Source organism: Sprattus sprattus (genome assembly GCF_963457725.1).
Source record: "Sprattus sprattus genome assembly, chromosome: 13".
Taxonomy (NCBI): domain Eukaryota; kingdom Metazoa; phylum Chordata; class Actinopteri; order Clupeiformes; family Clupeidae; genus Sprattus; species Sprattus sprattus.
This window is the reverse complement of record NC_137911.1, coordinates 22099799-22122044: the sequence shown is the minus strand read 5'-3', so window position 1 is coordinate 22122044 and position 22246 is coordinate 22099799. Positions and strand designations below refer to the sequence as shown.

Genomic DNA, 22246 nt, shown 5'->3' with positions numbered 1-22246 from the left:
GCAGCTCGTCCTTAGTGGGAGAGGAAAAAAAGAACTAATCATGGCCGCACCTAATGAGGGTGTTAACATCAATAAGACACACGCCATTACATTTGGTGCTGTATCTGCAATTGAGAACTTTAGATGAATGGCATGGGAAGATATCCACTCCTGAGCAAAATCAGAACCATAAAGTTCTCAATGCTATGTATTTGTACTGCCAAGGAGTTCTCTTCCCCAGACCTCACCATACATGTATATGATGCATATGGTGATGTATGTGTGATATTACTGATGACTACTGATGCTGTTTACTAATGAGCTTCACTGGGGCGCTGCTCGTTAGTTACAGAGGTACTGAGAGGCATTGTTGGCAGCAAAGACATATAAAGGTCTATATGTATGTATGTCTATGGTTGGCAGCGCTTACTTGATGACTGTGCCTTTAGCGCCCCCTGCTGTCGTGAGCATGACCCTGGTGGTGAGGCTGACCCGCAGGTCCTCCTGGTCCAAACCCAGCAGCTCCGCACAGTACTCCAGAGTCTGGCTGGACTGATTCTTCAGGATGCAGCCACCTGGTTCACAGAAAGACGAGCACAACACGTGCACAAACAAACACACACACATAAGCCAGAGCACAGAATGCTGACACACAAATGTATGCACATCATTACGCAGGATATACGACAAGAACGCAGATATACAATGACAGAGAGATACACATTCTTGGACACACACACACACACATAAACACACTCACACACACACAGACACGCACAGACATACACACACACATTAGCAAGAACGCAGATATACAATGACAAAGAGATACACAATCTCGGACACACACACACACATAAAGCACACACACACACACACACACACACACACACACACACACACACACACACACACACACACAGTATCAGCACTGCATCAAAGTCAACAACTAATGTGATTTGAACAACATTAAGGGCATTTAAAGGAGGGCAAGATATGAAATGAAAGCAGGTACTCAGTGTGCCCTCCGAAATGGACCTGTCACGGCAAAGACGTAAGGGCAGAGTAATGGAGATGGACCCACTGCTATCTCTGAACCACCGTGCCAGGGACATATTAGTCTGCAGATAGTGGCAGAAAGCAGCCATCTATTTTTGATGGGTACGGATAAGAGACGGCCATTGATAGAGAGAGACCTCCGGGAACGGGGACACGCCGTGTCCACTCTAAGAGCTTCTGGCGCGCGCGCGCATGTGTGTGTGTGTGTGTGTGTGTGAATGTGTGTGTGTATATAAATGTGTGTGTGTGTGTGTGTGTGTGTGTGTATGTGTGTGTGTATATATGGGCCATTCTACCGAATTCGTGTAATATGCAGTCCCTCAACAATAAAAACTATTTACAAAACAATTAGGTATTTAGGCATAGATATTTAATTAGAAAATGTTATGGTCTATATAAACCCAATGCATTACATGAGATAGTGATAAGCTAAATATATACAAAATCATCATTTATAGGGTACTTTCTATTGGGAAGTAGCTGTCCCCAACCCTGACATCTAAATTTCAATGCCTTTAAATAACACTTTTCAATTTTTTTAGATTTTTTTCAATTATTTCATTTCAAAGATCTTTATGATTGGGTTGAAACAGAACTTGGAATATTTAGATTTATTGTGGGTTTAATTTAAAAATCAATTTTCTATACTCAAAAAATCATGTCCCTAGTTTTCATGTCACTACCGAAACACAAGAGTTTTAGTCCATTGGCTGAGCCTGTGTTTTAGCCACGACTCTGCATTTTTGACCATGCAGTGACACTGCATCTCTGTCCCTCATGGTTGAATGGTAAGTAGCTAAATCCCATAGTTTTTATATAAATGTGTTCCAAAGTCTGAAAATCGACGTGTAACCTTAAGAATTGTCACTACCGAAACGCATGTTTTCTTCAATTAAGTAAACCTTTTGGGGTTTCATGGAAAATCTTATGTTTGTATGTGTGTTCACCTCTTCAAAGATGTATTTGCATGCCGTGTGCTTGTTAGAATTCTTTATTTATGCTTAAAGTTAGCTAGAATTGTCACTACCGAAACAGTCACTACCGAAACATATGGTAGTGACCTGATGATTTCAGTAGTGACAAAATGAAATGGTAAGTAGTTCAATCCCATAATTTTTAAATAAATGTGTTGTGTGGACTAAAGGGCGGCCCAGAGCACCTTTTGGAAGATTTTGGGAGAGAAATGAACATCCATCCAACAGTGCAGTCACTACCGAAACACTGGATGTCACTACCGAAACAGTGCAGCACTACCGAAACACAGGATGTTTTGTAAAAAATTAAGTATATTGAGTAATCAACTAAATTGTTATGATACTGATTGGATTAATGTATGTTCAATTTCATCAATGAACAACTCTGGAATCAATATGATCAGTATTTTGCATTGTACAAAGAAATATTGCACTTAGATTTTGATGAATTGTATAAATTGAACTTGAAAGTTTGGTAAAATATTCATTTTTATGAATTTCATTGTAAAAACCTTCAAGAAATATTTGTAAAAATACTCTTCAGAGAAGGGAAGGAAACACAATCTGAACAGGTCAATAATAATACTTTTTTACTATAGTAAATGTGATGTTTCGGTAGTGACAATTTTTGGAAGAGGAAAAACATTCCAACACATTCTGAAAATACAATATAAAAATTGACTGTTCTTTTACTAGATAAGTTTTCTTTAGATATGGTACAATATACATACGGACAAAGTTTTGGGAATAAAACATAAAAAAAATCAAAATATTTCCGACCTGACTTTGCACCAATTCGGTACAATGGCCCATATATGTGTGTTTGTGTGTCTGTGTGTGTGTGTGCTAGGCGCCACGCGGCAACCGGGAACTGTTAACGAGCCGTAGCCACCTCACGCCACCAGCGTCTACTCGATGGCTGCTTCTTTTAACAGGTGAAATGGAGAGAGAAGAGAAGAGAAGAGAAGAGAAGAGAAGAAGACTGGCGGCGCTAATGCAAACTGGGGGGGGGGGGGGGAGTGGAACATGCAGCTGGCAGGTATCTGGCACTGAGTGCATGGCAGGCAAACAGAACCTCTCTTAGGCCTGGCTATGTATCAGAGCCGTGCTAATGAGCTCCAGAGAGGAGCTTGGAGAATAACAAGATGGGGGGGGGGGGGGAGGACAGAGGGAGAGAAAGAAAGAGAGTAAAGGAGAGACAGAGCATGAGCGAGAGAGTGAGAGGTTTAAGGACCAGAGGGAGTGATGAAAAACTTTGCATTGTGTGTGTGTGTGTGTGTGTGTGAGAGAGAGAGAGCGAGACAGAGACAGAGACAGAGAGAGAGAGAGAGAGACAGAGACAGAGAGAGGGAGAGAGGGAGAAAAAAAGTGAGAGCAAAAGTGAGTGAGACAGAGAAAGATAGTGAGAGCAGCTAAGACATCTGTGCTGGGACTCACCCGAGGTGCTCCCTGTCTCCTCGAAGTCGATGTTGCCCAGGTGCAGCACACCCGCCACCACTCTGAACAGGTTCAGCTTCTCCGTGTCGTCCAGGCCGATCTTCTTCATGGCCCCACACATCCTGTTGAAGTCGCCCTGGTCGTCCAGCAGCGGGTCTTTCAGCGGGCCCACCTTCGTGTGCTACGGGACCACAAGACCAGTGAGTCAGTAAGGCCTCCCTCCATCACCTCAGGCTCTAGTGAAAGACACCTTTGAAACCTTCCACTAGAATCAAAGCAACATGGCTACAGAAGCTCTGTTTGAGCTCAAAGTCGTACGCACCCTTTAATCAGAAAGTAAGAGTCATGTTCAGTCTGAGCTCAAAGTCATCAGGTTTTAATGGAGAGTCTGTCCGTTCTGATTAGAGGGCTACAAAATCAATCACAGCAGGAACGAAAGAACACCCCAAAATGTCACAGTCTGATGAATTCATGTCGAATACAACTCAAAAGCTAAGCATAACCTTGGCACATAAAAACATCCCATCAAGGAGTAATTGACAAGATTTAGTGTTCATGTTTTCATTTTAACTGGATGATGTCTTTTTCTCCCACCATAAATGAAAGCATCAGACTGTGACACTGGGGTCAATGCAAAGCTTCAGCCAGTCAAAAATGTGCTTTGGCACACCGTGACAGCCCCACGTTAGTTTTGAGTACCACGTTTCCCCACTTCTACAGAAACAGTCCCCATGCAAATTCACCCCAAGAGAAGGCATGCGTTTATCCCCTACTACCAGCTCCCCTTTGTAAATGCTGGGCATACCAAACACCCAGAATTTACACTGAGGAGGAAAACACACAAGGAGACGTGCCCTGAAAGTCACCTTATTGTCCTGCAATTACACGGAGCGGGCAAGAGAGATGCACAACTTTGGTTAATAACAGCAAATAGAAGCCATAGGGCAGAGATACCGCACGGCTCTCTGCTCAAATTTAAATTTCATACAGTTTGCCTTTGTGAATGTGAAGTGCACTTTGTGAGCAGCATAAATGCATGTTCACAACCATCAATCAATAATGGCATTCATGGAATGGTTTAAATTGGGACTCGTCTTAAGAAACAGATCACGTCTGTCTCCAGTTGTAGGACATGGAAATCTTGTAGGACATGGAAATCTTTCTTTCTTTCTTTCTCTCCCTATCTTCCCTCTCTCTTTTTTCTCTCTCTCTCTCTCGGATTCCAGATAACAAGCCTGAGTCTAGTCACAGAGGGAGGGAAACAGTGCTCTGTTTTCCCGATAACAATAACAGGAATTGCAAGGCTCCGCACGTTTCGGCGCTGCGCTGTGGTTCTCGCCAAGTCAGTACATTATTCATCAAAGCCCTGAACTCATTTCTGTGCATCACTAATTCCTCTTGATGCAGCGTTATTAAGATGATTGGGAAGTACTGGGCATGGTTCACTTCATTGTTAGGGCATGGACTCTGCATTCTAATCAATAGATTTAACAGAAGACCTGGGCCTCTGCTGACTAACAAAATGCAAAAGTGCAAAGTGAATTAAGGAGAAATTTGTATTTTCTCTATGCCTTTATATTCACCCTAACAACATTGTCATTCATCACAGTATTAAATCTGTTTCGTCCAGTGCTTGGGTGTGAGCCTCCAGCTGATAGTGTCCCAGGCCCAGAGCGGGAGCCTTGCGGGTGGCCTCAGCTCCAGACGTGACCCCCGCTGACCACCCAGAGCTCCGGGGAAACTGCTGCCCTGAGGGTTTAATCTGCGGGAGGCTCCAGACTGCCAGGGTGGTAGAGAGGAGGGGAGAAGGGATGAGAGGAGGGAAGGAGGGAGGGAGGGAGGGAGAGAGGGATTGGCAGGTACCTCAGGACTCTTCCGGTTCTGCATGATCTGCTTATCGGAGTCCCTGCTGGCGAAGTAACGTGTACAGCCACGGTTCAGGTACTGCACAGAAGAGACAAGGGAAAAACTAAGAAAGCATCAAGCCATGTGATGGTATGAGTATGCTAATGGTCGTCCCATATTGCAACATGTAAATGTACATAACAGACAAGCCAGGACAAAAGCTGTTCCTGGAGATCATTATGTATTATTAATGCCTACGCTCTGCCAAGCACAACACATAAATCCTCTGATGTCAAAACCCAGAAAAATTAATTAGTGATTTTAACTTCTTTTTACTGTAATGGCATCTGCTTATAGTGCAGACCACAAAGCAAATGTGCCACCTAGTGGTCAATGAGAGAACTGAGACTTCCAGTGAGACTGTCAAACTGTGGATTACAAGTTTTGTACATTTAAAAATGGGAGAACATTAAAGGAAATAGTAGAAATGACATACGTCACCATAGTATTTTTTATAATAGAGTATAGAATATTAAAATAAAATGGTTATTTATTACGCATTCAAAGCATTCAAAACTTTTTTTCTGCTCAGAAAAGACAATTGAAGTTTGATTTGATACGCAACAAATTGCTTAAGATATCAGTCCTGTAGTCAGTGCAACAGAGCAACAGTTGAGCTACAACTACATTTGTCTGACTTGGTCAAGGATACTTTACTTCAGGAGAAACAAAACATCGCGAAAATGTATTTCAACTTTCAGTTAAAAAAGCTAGATGGCTTACAAGGAATGAATGATACACATCAAACATAAGATTCACACACATAAATAATGTCTCATCACTCTACATAATTACCAAAAACTCATTCTTAACACAAGCAGCACACTCATGTTTGGTCGTCAATATATTATACAATTTTTTCTAAGAACTGTTGCCTGGGGCAGTTTGTTGAATGGGAGAGAATCTGGCAGAAGAGTCTAAAATTCCATTTCAGCACGGATGGGTAGAAGTGGCTCTACCCCCTCTGTCATGATACGGACCAGTAGTTTCTCATTACTCTGTGCCCAAAAGCTGTCGCTCCAATGCCCAAAATATTAGCAGGTAATTCCAGACGATCTTCTGGTACAGTCTTGAGAGGACCTGACAGCCGTGCATTGTGTGTTGAGTATGAGGTTAGGTATGAGAGTGTGTGTTTGTGTGTGTGTCTGTGTGTGTGTGTGTGTGTGTAAAGTTGGGGAGTTACATGAATGGAGTTAAGCAATTCAATTACAAAATCAATTTAACTGTAATTCTTTATAGTTATTGAGAAAAACTATATTTCAGTTACTGATCAAAATGTTGGTGATTACAAAGGGGTTACATCCAACTATTTTAATTCCTGTAAAAAAACGTAAAAGAAGAATATAACATTAATTCAGTTGCCTTGCATCTTCTCGCTGTCTAGACAGGCTCCATTAATTTGGCAGGATGCGCTCAAAAGTAATAAAAAGCGTTTCTAACTACTTTTTTTGACAGTGTAACTAGTAATCTGTAATCAATTACATCTGTTACCATGTATTACATTTCAAAAGTAGCCTGTGTGTGTGTGTGTGTGTGTGTGTGTGTGTGTTTGTGGTGGTAAGGTGTGTGGAGCATGGGTAAAGTATGTGTGTGTGTGTGTGTGTGTGTGTATGGTGGTAAGGTGTGTGGAGCATGGGTAAAGTGTGGTGCCAGGTGGAACCACTGACCCTGAAGCTCTCTGGGGAGTTGAGGTGCAGCATGCTCCTGATGTCCTCTGAGGCGCCCGCACAGAGGCGGTAGAAGATGTGGTAGTTCCGCTCCTCAGAGCTCTGCATGCAGATGCGGGACTTCTCCAGCAGGTAGTGAGAGACGAAGCCCCCCACCACTGTGTTCTGAGGTGGGAGAGGTCAAAGGTGAGACGGTCAATGACATATCAGGCGGTAAAACAAGAGTGAGAGCATAGGATTATGGGAAGTACCAGTATGTTATTTTATTGTGTTATTAATAGATTAGAAGCCAAAGCTTAACATACAGTAGGTTGAGCACTGTGCAATACCTTCTCGTTGAAATGAATCTCAACAAACTTCCCAAATCGGCTGCTGTTGTTATTTCTGACTGTCTTTGCGTTGCCAAAAGCTTCAAGCAGAGGGTTGGCTAGAAGGAAACAAAAAGGATAGATTAAATGAGGAAAAATTGATTGTCTAGATGGTTTTCCCCATCGGTAGCATGGTGCATTACAACTATTTCTTTCCAAAAGGAAACCCTACCTTCAACTATTCTCTCATCAATATCTTGGCCCGTTCCGTATGATGATGTTAAATACCTACAAAGTGAAATTGAAATAAAGACCTTAACAGTGGCCACCCATAAAATATCACAAACGTGACACTGATTTCAAATATATCATATCAGTGTGCGTGCCCACAGTCTACAAAACATTCCAAATAAGGTAATAATGTGAAATGTTCCAACCTGAGGACAAACTTGGTGTTTTCTGTCTTTCCTGCTCCAGATTCACCTGAAACGATGATGGACTGGCTCATCTTCAGGACCTTCATGTCGCGGTAGGCCTTGTCCGCTGACAAATAGAAAAAGGCAAAGACAGAAAAGGTCTTAGTTTGAGACTAAGAGCATTTTACTTGTATGAAAAAACTATGATGTTGCCAGGCAGACTTGACTGGTGGTGGTCCACCAGATGGAGCCCCCATCCTCTTATCTTACCAACAGCATAGACATGAGGAGGGAGGGTGCCCAGAGAACGACCATGGTACATCTTAATGGTCTCCGGTGAGTACAACTTGGGGACGTCATAGTAGGGATTCACAGCAATCAAGATGTTGGCCACGTATGTCTAAAACAGAGGAAAGAATAGATACAGATCTAATAGGTCATATTTGCCTAACAGAATATACAATATAGAAGTTTTCCTGAAACTACTGCCTCTGGCTACTCATCATTACTGCCATGACCCCTGAACCACACAACACAATAATATCCAATAACCATCTAAACGCTACACGCACACAGTGGCCAACAGGTGTCACCTGAAGGAGGCTGTGGAACACAATCGTACTGTAAACAATAACACCCTCCCCCCCTTCCCACCCCACCCCCGCCTCCCCCCCTCGACCCCCTCCTTTCCTAAAGTCTGCAGAGCTGCACTACCTCAGAAGACCTAATTAACTTCATGGGGCAACGTGATAGTGTCACCGCACGATTAGCGAGGTCACCTGAGACGCGGCGGGCACAGCAGGGCAGAGCCCAGGGGCTCAGGTGAGCCTCGGATGACAGGCGTGGCCACTCTGCTGATCAAAGCAATACAATGCCCCCCCCCCCCCCCCCCCCCCCCGCACCACCAGGAGCAATATGGCCCCTGGCCCCCACCCTAAATACACTACAACAATAGGGCTTCCTCCAGATGGACACAGGATGAAATAGAGTCCCCACAATTTAAGGAGAGTCCCTTTTGGCTGATGTGGATGGAAATTGTTTGTCCAATAGTTGAGTGTGGTGGATGGTGGGTGGAGGGTGGTGTATAGGTGGTGTGGTTGTTGATGATTTGCAACAGGTGAGAAGGGGAGGTGTCATACTTACATAGATCTTGTCTTTGCTGTAGCGCAAGCGGACATTGTTCAGTAGGGTCGCTTCATTCAAGTACATGAGAGAGCCTGAGAGAGGAAATTAAACCTTTGAAATTAAGGGCTTTGGACTTCTGCCCCAGTGTAAATCCTTATGGGCTCCTATACAAATCCCAATGAAATCCCGTACAATCCCTCTGATTTTGGTATCCATCCTGCAAGGTCTTTTGAATGTGACAATGGAATTTCTAAGACCAAAAGGGGGAGGGGGGGGGGGGGGGGGGTTGTTTTGAGGAAATCTTAATCCTGTGGAACTTCATGACCAACTATGCTAAATATCTAAACAAATTAAAACACTGCAGCATGGGAACTGGAAATCATACAATTCCGAACCTCTGAGTCATAAACTTACAGTTGTCCTCCACGTGTTTGTTGACATCCTCCTCGGCAGGGAACACTTGGCTGATGGGGGCCAGAAAGGTCTGCAAACACCAGAGTGTACATCTTTAAACTCATCGTGACCTCTCTGCTCGCTTAATGAACACAAACATTCTCATGAGAAACCATCCGGGGCCCCATGCGGAGAGTAACCTCCTTCTTAAATCTGACAACCACAGGAAATCCACTGAACATCTGCTCATCGATTCAATACGGACTAACCCTAGCTCAGAATTACAAAGCAGGCTCTTCTCTTTCTTTTTTTTCTCTAAATGATTTGCATTCGCTCTGCTGTTGGGGCCCAGATTGCTGTGTCGTATTGAGAACCGCAGGCTTGAGTCTGAGTGTGTTTTTCTGTGGGGCGGACACAGCATGGCTCCGGAAAGTGTGCCGCAGACCCGGGGCGCTTTGTTTTTCCGGAGATGCTGAGGGCCCTACTGCATGCATTAATGATGCCTCAGTGCACACACACACACACACACACACACACAGACACGCAGACACGCACGCACGCACGCACGCACACACAGACACACAGAAACACAGACACAGGCACACAGGCACACAGACACACAGACACACAGACACACACACACACACACACACACACACACACACACACACACACACACAGGGAGAGTAAAAGGGAGAAGCGATCACATGCCTAGTGCCTCAGAGTCGCTCTCTTTCGCTTGGCATTTGCTGTCATTAACATCATTCTGTGGATGTGTGGGCAAAGCAGCTGGTCAGTGGGGAAGCTAGCCTCACTATTACACGTGGGAGGTTCAGTGGGGCAGAGAGGAGGTCCAGACACTCTGTGACACAATGAGGGACATGACCTCTGCAAGGGGACACTGGGACATCCCCTGGGGTGATTTTTTTTTTCTTTTACACAAATGTAACAAGTCTGTGAAGGCGGATTGTGTTTTGAATGATACTTGTCCCCCAGTTTCCAGTGACCTCTATGTGACTCTGTAACCTTTAATCTGTACATGAAGCCCACAGCAGCACATTGCTGTAATCCTTACTTTTTGCTTTATTGTCAGGGATGAACACATCTCCACACTCCATCATTTGAGAATTGGGTCGGGTGTGCTTTTATTCTCTAGCCTAGATCACATGTGGAGCTGCCACTGAGGGGTCACTAAGGGCTTTGCAATCAAATGCAAGCTCTTCATGTGTCCATTTCACATTTCTTTAATGCCCTAACTGCTCTGTACTGTATTCAAACTGCATACAGGCTACACAGAGAGGAAATTGAAGAACTATTTGTGGTTTATCAAAAAGTTTAGTTGAAAACTTAATTGATAACTGATGGAGATTATTTCCAAACACTGTTGATGACTTAAGAATATAAGAATCAAGTGCCTTGTATATATATATTCCTTGTATGAATCATGGGCTTTTCTGTCTTGTGTGTAAGCTAGAATATTAGGTGCCACTTAGTCTGCATATGTACAAGAGCATGTTTAGCCCAGAGGTGATAAGAATGGAACTGTGCTTCTTCCGACCTTGTGCAAAACTGCCATCCTTGCAAGACAGGGAGAGTCGGACGTGAGAAAACTAAACTTCTGTCTATATAAACCTTGTGCGATGGGTTTATCATGGATTCACTTTCAGCCTTGTGCTGGGAGGGGAGCCCGATTGCATTTGTTGTTGTTGTTTGTCTAATAAATATACTGGTGATTAGGTGATTAAGGGTGAATTTCCACCTATCAATAACAGTAGTTATCGATGTATCCATCATCCTACTAAAAAGGAAGCTCAGCTACCAGGAAAGCATTTTGAATGAACAAGGGAAAGGAAATGTGCTTCGGAGCTTTGAAGCGATTAGCTATTAACCAGGAAACATTAAGAGAGAGAAACTAATGTGAGGACGGCGGGGCCACAGGTGTCTGGAGCTGCTTGTGTTTATGCCTGTTGCCGGAGGAGGGGGAAAGGAGCTCAGGTCCTGGGTGACTGCAGCCTGGATGGCACAGGTGGGCCCTACTCTTTAATGAGCCGAGCGCAGTCTGTAATGCGATCGATCCACCTGCTGCTCCCAGCATGATTAATTCATCTCCTTAGCCAAGCGACACCCAGAATGTGCTCGGGGCTGTTCTACATTCGCTCGCTCTCACGTTTAACTTAGTATGCGTTTTGGAAAAATGCTGTCATTCAGGTGAGCTGGCGAGCAGCTCAGACATACTATATACGGGCCAGCTGCTCGGAGGGGAAATCTATAGGAGTGACATGAGGTTGTTACCTGGACAGGTGCCTGGAGAGGGTGAAGGGTCACTGGCATACAACAGTTGCCATAGCACTTTGTTGTTTTCTAATCATTGGAGGATCTGTTTACTAATATCCCCTGAGCCTGAAGTTATTTGGTTCTCTGTGTTATGATGCTGCATTGATCTCTACCAGTCACTGATACCACTGACATCTAACCAACCTCTTTTGTGCTCAAAAGTTTAGCAATCATAAAAGGTCATCAAAAATACATGCAAACTATGAAATGGAAGGTTGATCACACAGTGGACTGACATGCTATTCATTGATGTTTGTAGCACACGACGTGTGGTTGGGACTGAAGTCACTCACCTTGCCTTTATGGTTGAGGGGTTCTATTGTGAGGCTGTCGGCACCGATGTCCACGATCATGCCCAGCTGGAACCCATCGGTCGGGTGGGGCGCCCACACGGGCTTCCCATCATCCATTGCAGAGCACAGCAATGCACCCGCTCTGCAGATCACAGCACACAAGAGTTTTTATTTTTGTATTCATTAATTCATTGGAGAGGTCAACAGTGCACCTTGTGCAAGGCGGTGGCAATAGCTGCATCATCTTCCTGTTTATCTAAACAATTCTTTCCACATCCTATAACAGCAAGTCCTTATCGACCGCTGGTGGTTTAGGGATTTTCCATAATTTGACTGCCGGTCTCCACAGCTTTTCCATGATCTTGTTATTCAGATCATGAATGACTGGCACTGTGGTGAAGGATTTGCTTTGCTCAATTGGTTATTCCTTGAGATGATCCCCCCAGGCGTCATATGTCCTACGGGACCACTGTGCTCTACCGCTTACATTTGAAATAGTTCACCTGGGAATTTCCTTTTGAAAAAGATAAAGCTGTTTTACCGAGTTCCAGTAACGTGAGAATAACATAGATGATAACACACTACAGCTAGAAAGGCAGATAAGGATGCACTGTCAGGTCAGCTAGCGTAGCTATGCCAGTTATCGGACAGTGTCAAACATTGGCCATTCTGTTAAACAATCAAAATGCTAAGTTTAATAATGGATTAACGATCGATATGCTCAGTTTAATATGTATGTGGGTTTACATGACAACGCCAACGTTTGCCGATCACACACGCTGTCTAATAATTAACACCGTTACTATAGGCTTCTTCATCTCATGTAGCATCCAATACACATCCTTTACTCATACTGCCTCTAAAAGATGCCACACATATAAATCATGTTTGATGCAGAAGAAGGGATGACGTGTCACTCTCATTGACAGTATAAGCCTTATGATCTCTTGATACCCTTAAATACCCTTGTCACCACAACACGTGCTTGCAAGCAAATACGATACAGCTGTGAAGATACCCATTGCTACAAGCTCTTTGACAGGGTTCATACTGTTCCCAATACAATCCAACTGCAGTGCCTTTGGGTTCATTTGACTTGCAGGATTTGAGAGACCAGCTGTTGAGAGCAGAATAATGATGTCTCCCTACAACACAGGAAACAGGAGTGTGAAATTGGGCCGGTCACGTGGGCCGCACTGTGGCTGCTGAGCGACTGACTGCTTTGATGACAATGACAGGATACAGTTCCCATGCCCCCCACCAATACTCATGGCGTGGCCCACTGTCCCTGTGCTCTCTCAGGCCAGGGGGGGCCCTAAAAGCTTCAGCCAGCGTTCATACCACAGCCTGGAGGCCTGTGAGAACTCCCGACCGTAATGATCAATTAAGTAGGCCACGCTCCACAAAATCCCAACCCGTCCCATCAAACAAGCACTTTGTTCACTTGCCGGATTTGCGCTGTGTTGCCTGTTGTCCAAACGCACAATCACATTTGTTCAAATAAACTGATGGCAGTCCAGAGACAAAAGTGACAGGGCTTGGGAGTGTTCCTTTTGGCTGGAGTTTGTTGCCCAGGCCAAGGGACAAGAATGGAAACTACCTCATCAGACTGTGAATCTGACTATTAAGTGTGGATGGATGCACTGCTCCACAGTGGATGGGTATGCTACTCTCGGACCAATTAGAGCCTTTAGGTCAAAAATGGCATTGATTCAGGGGATATATAGAGACAATGGTCAGTTTGTAATCCACTTGAGCTTGTTAGCATAATGGCTACCAAAGAATGTTTAGCATTGCAAGTGGCTCTATGAGGCGCAACATGAACTCATAGACACTGTGTTAGATGTTTCAGGAGAAAATCTTCAACTGTTAGGCACTGTATTCAGTAAAAATAAACAGAAAATGACTCTGTGCAGCAAGTTAACCTAGTGTCTTCATTAAAAGAATGTTGTTACTATCAAAAAGTGAAAGAGGCAAGGTCAACGGCGATGTCCCAGAGGCCATAAATAAACACCAGAGAAATGAAATGGCTACATTCCCGTTCATCAATGTCAGCCTCAATGTCAGGATTGCTAAGAATTCTTTTATATGGTGTGTGTGTGTGTGTGTGTGTGTGTGTGTGTGTGTGTGTGTGTGTGTGTGTGTGTGTGTGTGTGTGTGTCTGTATACAGTATGTAGGTGTGTGTCTGTGTGTGTGTGAGAGAGCTAATCAGCTAATTGTTTTAGAACTTTTATTTCTTTTACAACTCAGGTACAGTCACTTAAAAATGAACCCTTGGTTAGGCTAGACTTTATCAGTCAAGCTTCACTTCAAAAGCTTCCCATAATCACCTCTGCAGCAGCCTATTCAAAGCACAGCTCTTGACACACAAGCACATAAGTGTAAATGCTGAGCACAAAAGACCTGAGTCATTCAATCGCTAATCCCTGTGTAGCTGATATGATACAGGTCCAGACGCACAGAGAACATGGCCCGTCCACTGGTGATCCCATTAGAACTTGGATTGAGGTCAAGGTTTAAAACAGTTTGGAGATGTGAGCAGGTCAAAGTTCCTCCTCAAGGGCTCCATAACTCGTAAACCTGACTCCGTGTGCCACCCTGCCAACTGGCGAGGCATGAAGCATGATTGCGCCTGCTACCGAGGGCTAAAGGCTAGCTGTGATGTCATTGTACTTAGGCTCTGAACTCTTTCTTGTTCTATGTTGCCATGGGGATCTGCCCTGTTAACTCCATGTCACTGTTGCATGATTCATCAAGGAGGGAAAGGATCATTAGATAGGCCCTCAATCTGTTCCTGGAGGTTGAATGGCTATCCAGGTTACGGGCACACAGATGCTTACGTTACCTATCAGCTTCCAGTACACAGAATTGCTTGGCAAATCAACGGCCTGTTATTTATTTGCTGCCCTAAATACTGCATTGCTAAAAAAAAAACCACAGACACTATTAAATTGTTCAAAGGATAATTGCAACTGTGCTGACTGGGAATGGAATTACACAAAAAATAAGAGGAGCCAAGTGCGAAAGAAAAAAGTTAAGAGTTCCCATGGCCCTTACAAAACACCAAAATAACTGTGACATTAATGTGAATGGGATTTCTGTTCCACTAATGATGGGATTACCACAGCAGATTAGGATAAAATAGTATAGCACACAACTGTTGATACTGAAACTAGGGGTGGCCACATTATTGTGACCAGAACATAGACTTACTAAAGTTAGAAAGAACTGCTTTGATGGTACATAAATCAGGCTACACACTCTTGACTTCCCTTGACTCTCCAAGACCTAGATGGATCAAACATGACAATCACAATCTTAGCAGGGTGCCTATAAGCCCTCTACTGGGCACCCAACAGTAGGTTGATAGCACATATTCCCAGTGAGCCAATCACATGTCTTGTGTGGTCTGTTGGGTGTACTGGATTAGTTCTCTGTCAGTGCATTCGTCAACAACCTTGTAAGTCACCAACTTACATAATGTTGTCATGGAAACACAGCAGTAACATTAACAATAAAACCTAACTGGAACATACTGTGTTTGCGTTAAGTAACCACTAGCTCACAGCAGACACTGTATGGGTTTTATTGCTATATTGCTATATTGCTTCTTTTAGACATTGTAGACAAAGGATCATTGTTTAAAACCTGCTGATAAATACTACAGAGCTTCCGCATAACCCTTATCCAGCTTAGTGGTGTCTTGATCACAGACAGAATGAATACATGAAACATAAAATATTAAGGATAAATATAAAAGATAAAATATTGAAAAAGCATGCATGAGCTTTGTTTCTCCTGAGATCAAAAAGTGACAGTTGATCAGTTTGAATCCACAGAGGGCACAGCCTACGACGTGCTGATTACATGCATGGATTCACTGTACTGTAAGCCTTATTTTAGAAGTCAACTGAAGGCTAACCTCTTCATTAAAAGATAATGACTGGGACAATATAACAGTTTCATCTTCCCACATTATCCATGGCCATGCCAAGGAATCAGTCGGGCTAAAAGTTAACCTTGATCAATATATCCTACGATCACTACATGTGTGTTATCAAAGTCAGCTGGATTCATATTCAGCCAGAATATCATCCAATCATAAATATACAAACATGCACAGTAAGAGATGTCATCTACTGAAAAAAACTGGACAGTCATGGAACTAGTAGAATGTTTTGGGGTAAAAAGTGGCCAGTTCTTCTCCTAACAACACAGGAATTGGCGGGTGGCAATGCTTAAATGACACACAACTTTTATACAAGGGGTGCCTCAAACTGTACCTTTATCTAACACAGCGTGTGAGCCAGGCACACCACTGCAGGTAAAACACCACACACCAATCCCCTCGTAGCAGTGACCAGGACCTCCAATCTGTCAACTACAGATGGCTTACGCAAAATGGCGGATTTAAAGGCTTTTTCATAAGCTTTTTTTCAAAACCGGACTATTATGAATCCGTGGAAGGATTGCTTGAGGTCAGGCTTCACTACAAGGTGTGACGTCATTCTGCATCACTATGAGACTCTCACCTGTGTCGCTTATCACTATGCAGGATCCATTAGAGTGGATTACACTGCTGGTCTCTTGAAAGTTAGCAAGTGACCTGCTAGACAAGCGGTCACATATGGGACGGGTTGCTTTTAGTTTGTCTGTAATCCTCTTGGCATGTTGTTCTAATCCTGAGAGGAGGAGAGATGTATATCAGGCCTACTGGAATTGAGAGAAGAGCTGTGATGTCTACAGAGACGTAAAGGTGAATGAGCGGCCGGCAACGCAGTTTGCTGTTGTCATGGACACAAGGGCTGCCCACGAAGGGGTCAAAGGGCATATGGTAACTTCCTGGAGAGGACATGAAAAATCCCCAGTCCGCCCATCCATATGCACACCAGTCCACTTCCTGCTCACAATGTGGCTGGAGGATATGGAAAATGCATTATACTATCTGTTCCAGACTAACAGGATGTTCAGGAGAGAGGTCCTAGCTGACATCTTCCACTCCACTTCCTTCCCTGCTTTGACCAACGTGGCACAAATGGTAATTCACTACAATAATGTTTCATCTGAATAGATTCATGTCAGATCCAAACTACACTACAAAAAAAGATAGCTAAATGAATCTTTTTCTTTACAAACTTTAAAAGCTTATGACAATCATCATCAAAGGACATCTACAGTTGAATGGCTTGTCTTATCTCACTTGTCTTTCTAGGACAACATTCTATTACAAATCAGACATAATGAATAACGGAGGGTTTCATTATTTAGAACTGAAGAGGAGCCATCTTGTATTATGTATCTATAGTATATTATATATTTTGTAGAGGTTTACATAAAGTGTGGTTAGTGTGTTCCTTAAATGGGCTTTACTGCATATAAAGCATCAGATCTGATGTTACTTATAATGTATTTTTCAGAACGACAGTCCAAGAATAAACAAACTTGATGAAACCTTTTCTCCATAAATTAGGCAGTCTGATAAGATGAAGTTCATGCAGGCAGGTGTCACAAACTTCTTCAAGGTTAGCTATATGTCCTACTTAACTTGTAGAACTGTGCTATTGTGAAATAAATTATTTTACCCTCATTATGAAATTCAATACTCAGACATATCAATAATCTGACTTATTAACCTATTCACTTATTAACCTATTCTACAACATAATTACATATTAGCAGACTGGTCTCACGACAAATGCAGTTAGGCACGTAACTTTAAAAGTATCGTAAATAATCACCAAACATGCATTGTGCATTCTCACTAAGCTCAAGCAGCTTGTGGAGGACATTCCAAGCGCACTGCCACGGCATAACCACTTGCTTACTATGTCGTTGTCACTCCATTGCGGACAATTCTCTTCTGTCACTTTTGAGAGCAGCTGTAATAGTCATAGTACCAGTGTTTGGTCAGACTGAACGAACGTATACAATTAAGTCCGAGTTCTGAACACGTAGACTGAGGACTTATTATGATATAATCATTATTACAACCAAAAACAATACTCGCTGCTACTTGAGCTAACGGTAAACATAATACGCATGCATTAAACCAAGTTAACCACATTGGCATTATATCTGAGCTACTTTATTGTTTTTGCAATCGATCAATTAACAGACAATATGCGTGCTTCGGTTAGGCTACATACCATGACACATAATAAAATGTCATGGATGCTGTCTAACTTCCAAACTGCCCTAGATATAGACGCGCTCCACTTCCTTGCTAGCGGGCTAGCAAGCCTCAGAATAAAGCTAACGTTACATTTGCAAATAACAGCTAGCCAACATTTTTTGACCGAAAACCCATTCTCTACAAACACAGCAAGAGATGAAAAAAAGAAAGTCGTCACTACTTACACGCAGGACTTTCAAAACAGTACAGTCCGTATAGGGGCTATGGCAGAGTGCGTTCAAGTTCCACAAGACAGATTCGCTGTCATTAGTCCGTCCCTACACTCCTGTAGGTACTCCCTGTCTGGCCCGGCTTTGGATCGAAGTCCAGCGAAATAGTGACGTCAGGGCAGAGGGAGTCGCTCCAGCTTCTGAAGACTCTCAAATTGTGCCTTGAAAGAAGGAACTTAGACACAATGCTCCTTTCATTAATTCTATATAGAGAAAGGCATGTGTCACAAAATGCAACATAGACTATTTATAGGTTATCCCACCGCTTGGAGGTAAATTCGGATTAGCGAAGGCCTATACAGCTAGTGTTAAAATAACTGGTATGTAAATTAGAAGAAATACTTCAGCAAACTATTTTTGCTTGTTTGTATAATTATAAAACATTGAAGTAGTTGATAGTTTACACACATCACCATGACTCCCACTAAGGTGAGTCGCAGACTTGAGATCTATTCATATTTAATGGGCAGGTAATTTAAACCGTTTTAAAGCATCTCTGAAGTAGACATTCTATCCTCCATTGAAAGTCTATACCGCGTTTGTAAATCTAATTAGGATATTTGATACGGGCTATGTGGGACTATCACATTTCCAAGCAAGAGATAAAGAGGAGTGCAAGCAGATCAATACAAATGTTTACATTTCATTTATTTTGTTTATATTTTCTCATGACCTCATCAACCTGATGTTGAACATGATGTTACCAGTCAAAGCAAAACAGTATTAAGGCAAAATAACCAAAGCATATATAAGATAGGCTTATACATGTATCTGTTTTTAGTCCCTACGTAAGCCTGATGATCACATAAACAGGGACCAATTATTTCTTAATTGTGTTTAAGTATGCTGTTTGATGGCAAAGGCAAACTTCTTACTCAGGCATGAACTTATTGAGGCTTTCCCTGGTCTGTGCTGAGACAAACAACCTACTAGCAATTATGAAGTTTAGCCTCATAGTACAGGGAGGAGCTTACAGATCACACCCCTGTGTTCTCACACCCAAAGCTCTCTGTCTCATGGACAGGCACTACAGGAAATCACTGATGCTGCAGCACTGCTGGTGTACTCAGGACAATGACATGTAATATTCATTGGCTGTTGCTAGCAGCCCAGAACACTGTCTGGACACGACATCTTGGTGGTCCAGGTAACCATCTGGGATAAGAAATATACCAGGGCAGTAGTAACATATGTGGCTCTTTTGTTTGTATCAAAAGTGTTTCTCAGCACTGTTGTATTTTAAATCAGACAAATTCTGCTAAGCTTTTACAGTCAAAAAATACAACATATATAATGTTTATGCAATGCTTAAGATATGGTTTATAGATGTTCACACTATTCCTGTGTGATGTGTACTCCATGCATAATTTCCCCCTGAAACAATAAATTAGCATGCACATAACGCACATGAACACAAAACACCATCTTTACACGGTTTTCTCAGAACTATATCATTGTAGGTCTAGGACTATTTTTATATGACAAAAAATTAAAAAAAAAACTTACATTTGGGACACATGAACTAGATGACACTTCAGATAGTACTAAAGTACACAATGAACAGATTTGTGTATAAATCCAGGAAAATGTAAGATTAGTACATTCATTGTGACATTATGAAGTCACACAATTAAGAGGACAATAGCCTTGTGTGCTAAGGCTAGACCTAAATCCTTTCCGATATGCATGCCTAGACTTGCTAAGCTGATAATGCAATAAGATGGCAAATGGGTCTGTTCGAAAGACAAAAGTGATATCGCATGATGAGCCCCTCCGATTCTCGTCATCAATTCTGCAATTTGTGACTCGTTTCTGTGACTTTTGTAACAACTTCATTGAGATTACCCTGGGTTGTTTGGACATTTAAGCTTAAATTACCCAGATTCCATATGCCTGTCTGCTTAGTGAACAGATGGACCTCCTCCAAAGGGTCTCACTAATAATTGATTGGCGAGGCACTTAGTAAATTCAACATCCGCGACTGAGACTGTAAAATGCTGCCATTTACCCTTCAAATTGTGGTTCTTAATGTAGTCGATGAGTAGTAGGCACAAATTCAAAGAGAATGTTCATATCTTACTTAAATAAGATTTATTATTTAATCAATACAACTGAATGGGACAAAATCATATTTTGCTTAGAATCCTGCTATATTCATATTACAAAGAGGACAGAAACAAAATGAACACGTCTGTGTGTTAAACAAACAAAAATGTAAAAGTAACAACAGGTTACAAAAAACAACTGAAACCATCTTATTGTGTTATGCATCCCTCTAAGTGTGTGTGCGTGTGTGTGTGTGCGTACAGGAGTGAGAGACAGAGAGAGAGAGAGAGACAGATAGAGACAGAGACAGAGACAGAGAGACAGAGAGAGAGAGAGAGAGACATACAGAGAGAGAGAGACAGAGAGAGAGATAGAGAGCAGCCCCCATCTGCCTATGGTTACCTATCCTGAGCTTTTCCTGCTATTTGTTGCTGGTTTTGAATCTTGAGAATCAGCTGTCTAATTTCTTTCCGCTTTACCGCCACGCATTTCTGAGGAAACCAATCACTCAGGTCGATGGGTGCTTTAAAACTCTGAAGAGGACTCTTAAAGAAAGAAATAGAAAACACAAAACAAAAGCAGCAGTTAAAATTGTTAAAATTAGAAACATATTCCAACCATGTAATTGTATCAAATATTTTTAAGTATAAAAACTACAACCCCCATACCTCAAAGAAGCTCTCCACATACTGTAGCAGGTAAACCCCACAGTCGCTCAGGTTGTTCTGTTGAGGTACTATAGGAATGGAGCCCTTCATCTCAAAACTGCGTTGAGTTCCTTTCCTTACTCTCCACTCCTCTTCCAAGTATCTGTTACAGAATTTAGCTCATTACACAGACCGGGCCCTGAGACAGCAAGGCTAAGCCAGAGGACAGATCCAGAACTTACTCTTTTAGGATGTTGACCACAGTGGCCTTTCCATTGCCTAGAGAGTCCATGATGAGAATGCAGGGCCTATAGAAACAGAGGTTAGTTGTTTATTAATCTTATGCCATACTCTTACGAAACAAGCATTAATGTCTTGAATATATATGAGCAAATTGAAGAGGCGCACAGTGTCCAGTCCTGTCAACTAAGACCAAGGATGGCTGTGTAGCTTCACATTTACAGAGAAAGAACACATTTGCATATGTGTGTTAATGATGTCATGAGTGTACATGTGATGTATTATCTCGATCATGTGTGTTACTTTTCAGGTCAACCATACGGACCCTTGATGAATAAAGTGAGGGACCCCTGTTCTGAAGAATCACGTCGTAATAAAATAGCTATGCCATCTAGTGGTACCACAAAGTATAGCATCTACATCATCAAAAGTGCTAGGCATCCAGTCTCATTCCAAAAGAAATCTTTGTACATTACACTCACTGTTTGGAGTTGCATGGTTTTGGAACCGTTGTCTTGTATTGCAGCAGTCCACTCTTAACAAAAACAAAAGGAGAGGAAACAAATGAATAACTTGTGACAACAATACATTAAAACTAACAATAAAAATACAAAGTTTTTTGTCTGGGTGAGCACAACACACCACCATACCTCAATTTCCATATCTTTCTCATCGTCGGAGGAAAAGACATCTGCTCTGCTCCCCTTAGCTGGTCCTATGGTCGAGACTGGGGGCTTGTAGAACAGTGATAAGGGGTTGGCGGAGTAGGAGAAGTCTTGGCCAATCCTCCAGGAGAATGTGGTCTCCAGCCAGTTGGACTGTGCAGGCTCCTCTGGGCTGAGGTCTGCCTGTGTGTCTGCTGGACTCCTTCTCTCTGGATCAGGTTGGAAGCATCCAGGAAAGCAGACGATGGCCAGGAACCAGTGGGCCCTTTAGGGAGGACAAATAAGCAGGGCAGAGGAGTGTGTGTGTGTGTGTGTGTGTGTGTGTGGTTTCATGCATATTTATATATATATGGAT

General features: G+C 42.7%; 1 protein-coding gene across 1 annotated transcript in view; it reads right to left on the bottom strand.

The window, feature by feature from the left end:
* Positions 1–18341, bottom strand: part of myo6b (myosin VIb) — a 37871-nt gene extending 19530 nt beyond the window's left edge. The window contains exons 1-14 of the mRNA XM_080849929.1: positions 18249–18341; positions 17717–17770; positions 11891–12032; positions 9285–9354; positions 8889–8962; positions 8016–8145; positions 7767–7872; positions 7562–7617; positions 7351–7448; positions 7022–7186; positions 5313–5393; positions 4316–4324; positions 3450–3630; positions 410–554 (exon numbers count right to left, since the gene is read on the bottom strand). Coding sequence (XP_080706055.1) covers positions 410–554; positions 3450–3630; positions 4316–4324; positions 5313–5393; positions 7022–7186; positions 7351–7448; positions 7562–7617; positions 7767–7872; positions 8016–8145; positions 8889–8962; positions 9285–9354; positions 11891–12007 — 1232 coding nt within the window. The 5' untranslated portion in view covers positions 12008–12032; positions 17717–17770; positions 18249–18341. The remainder of the gene's footprint in view (positions 1–409; positions 555–3449; positions 3631–4315; positions 4325–5312; positions 5394–7021; positions 7187–7350; positions 7449–7561; positions 7618–7766; positions 7873–8015; positions 8146–8888; positions 8963–9284; positions 9355–11890; positions 12033–17716; positions 17771–18248) is intronic.
* Between the last annotated feature and the right edge of the window lie 3905 nt (positions 18342–22246).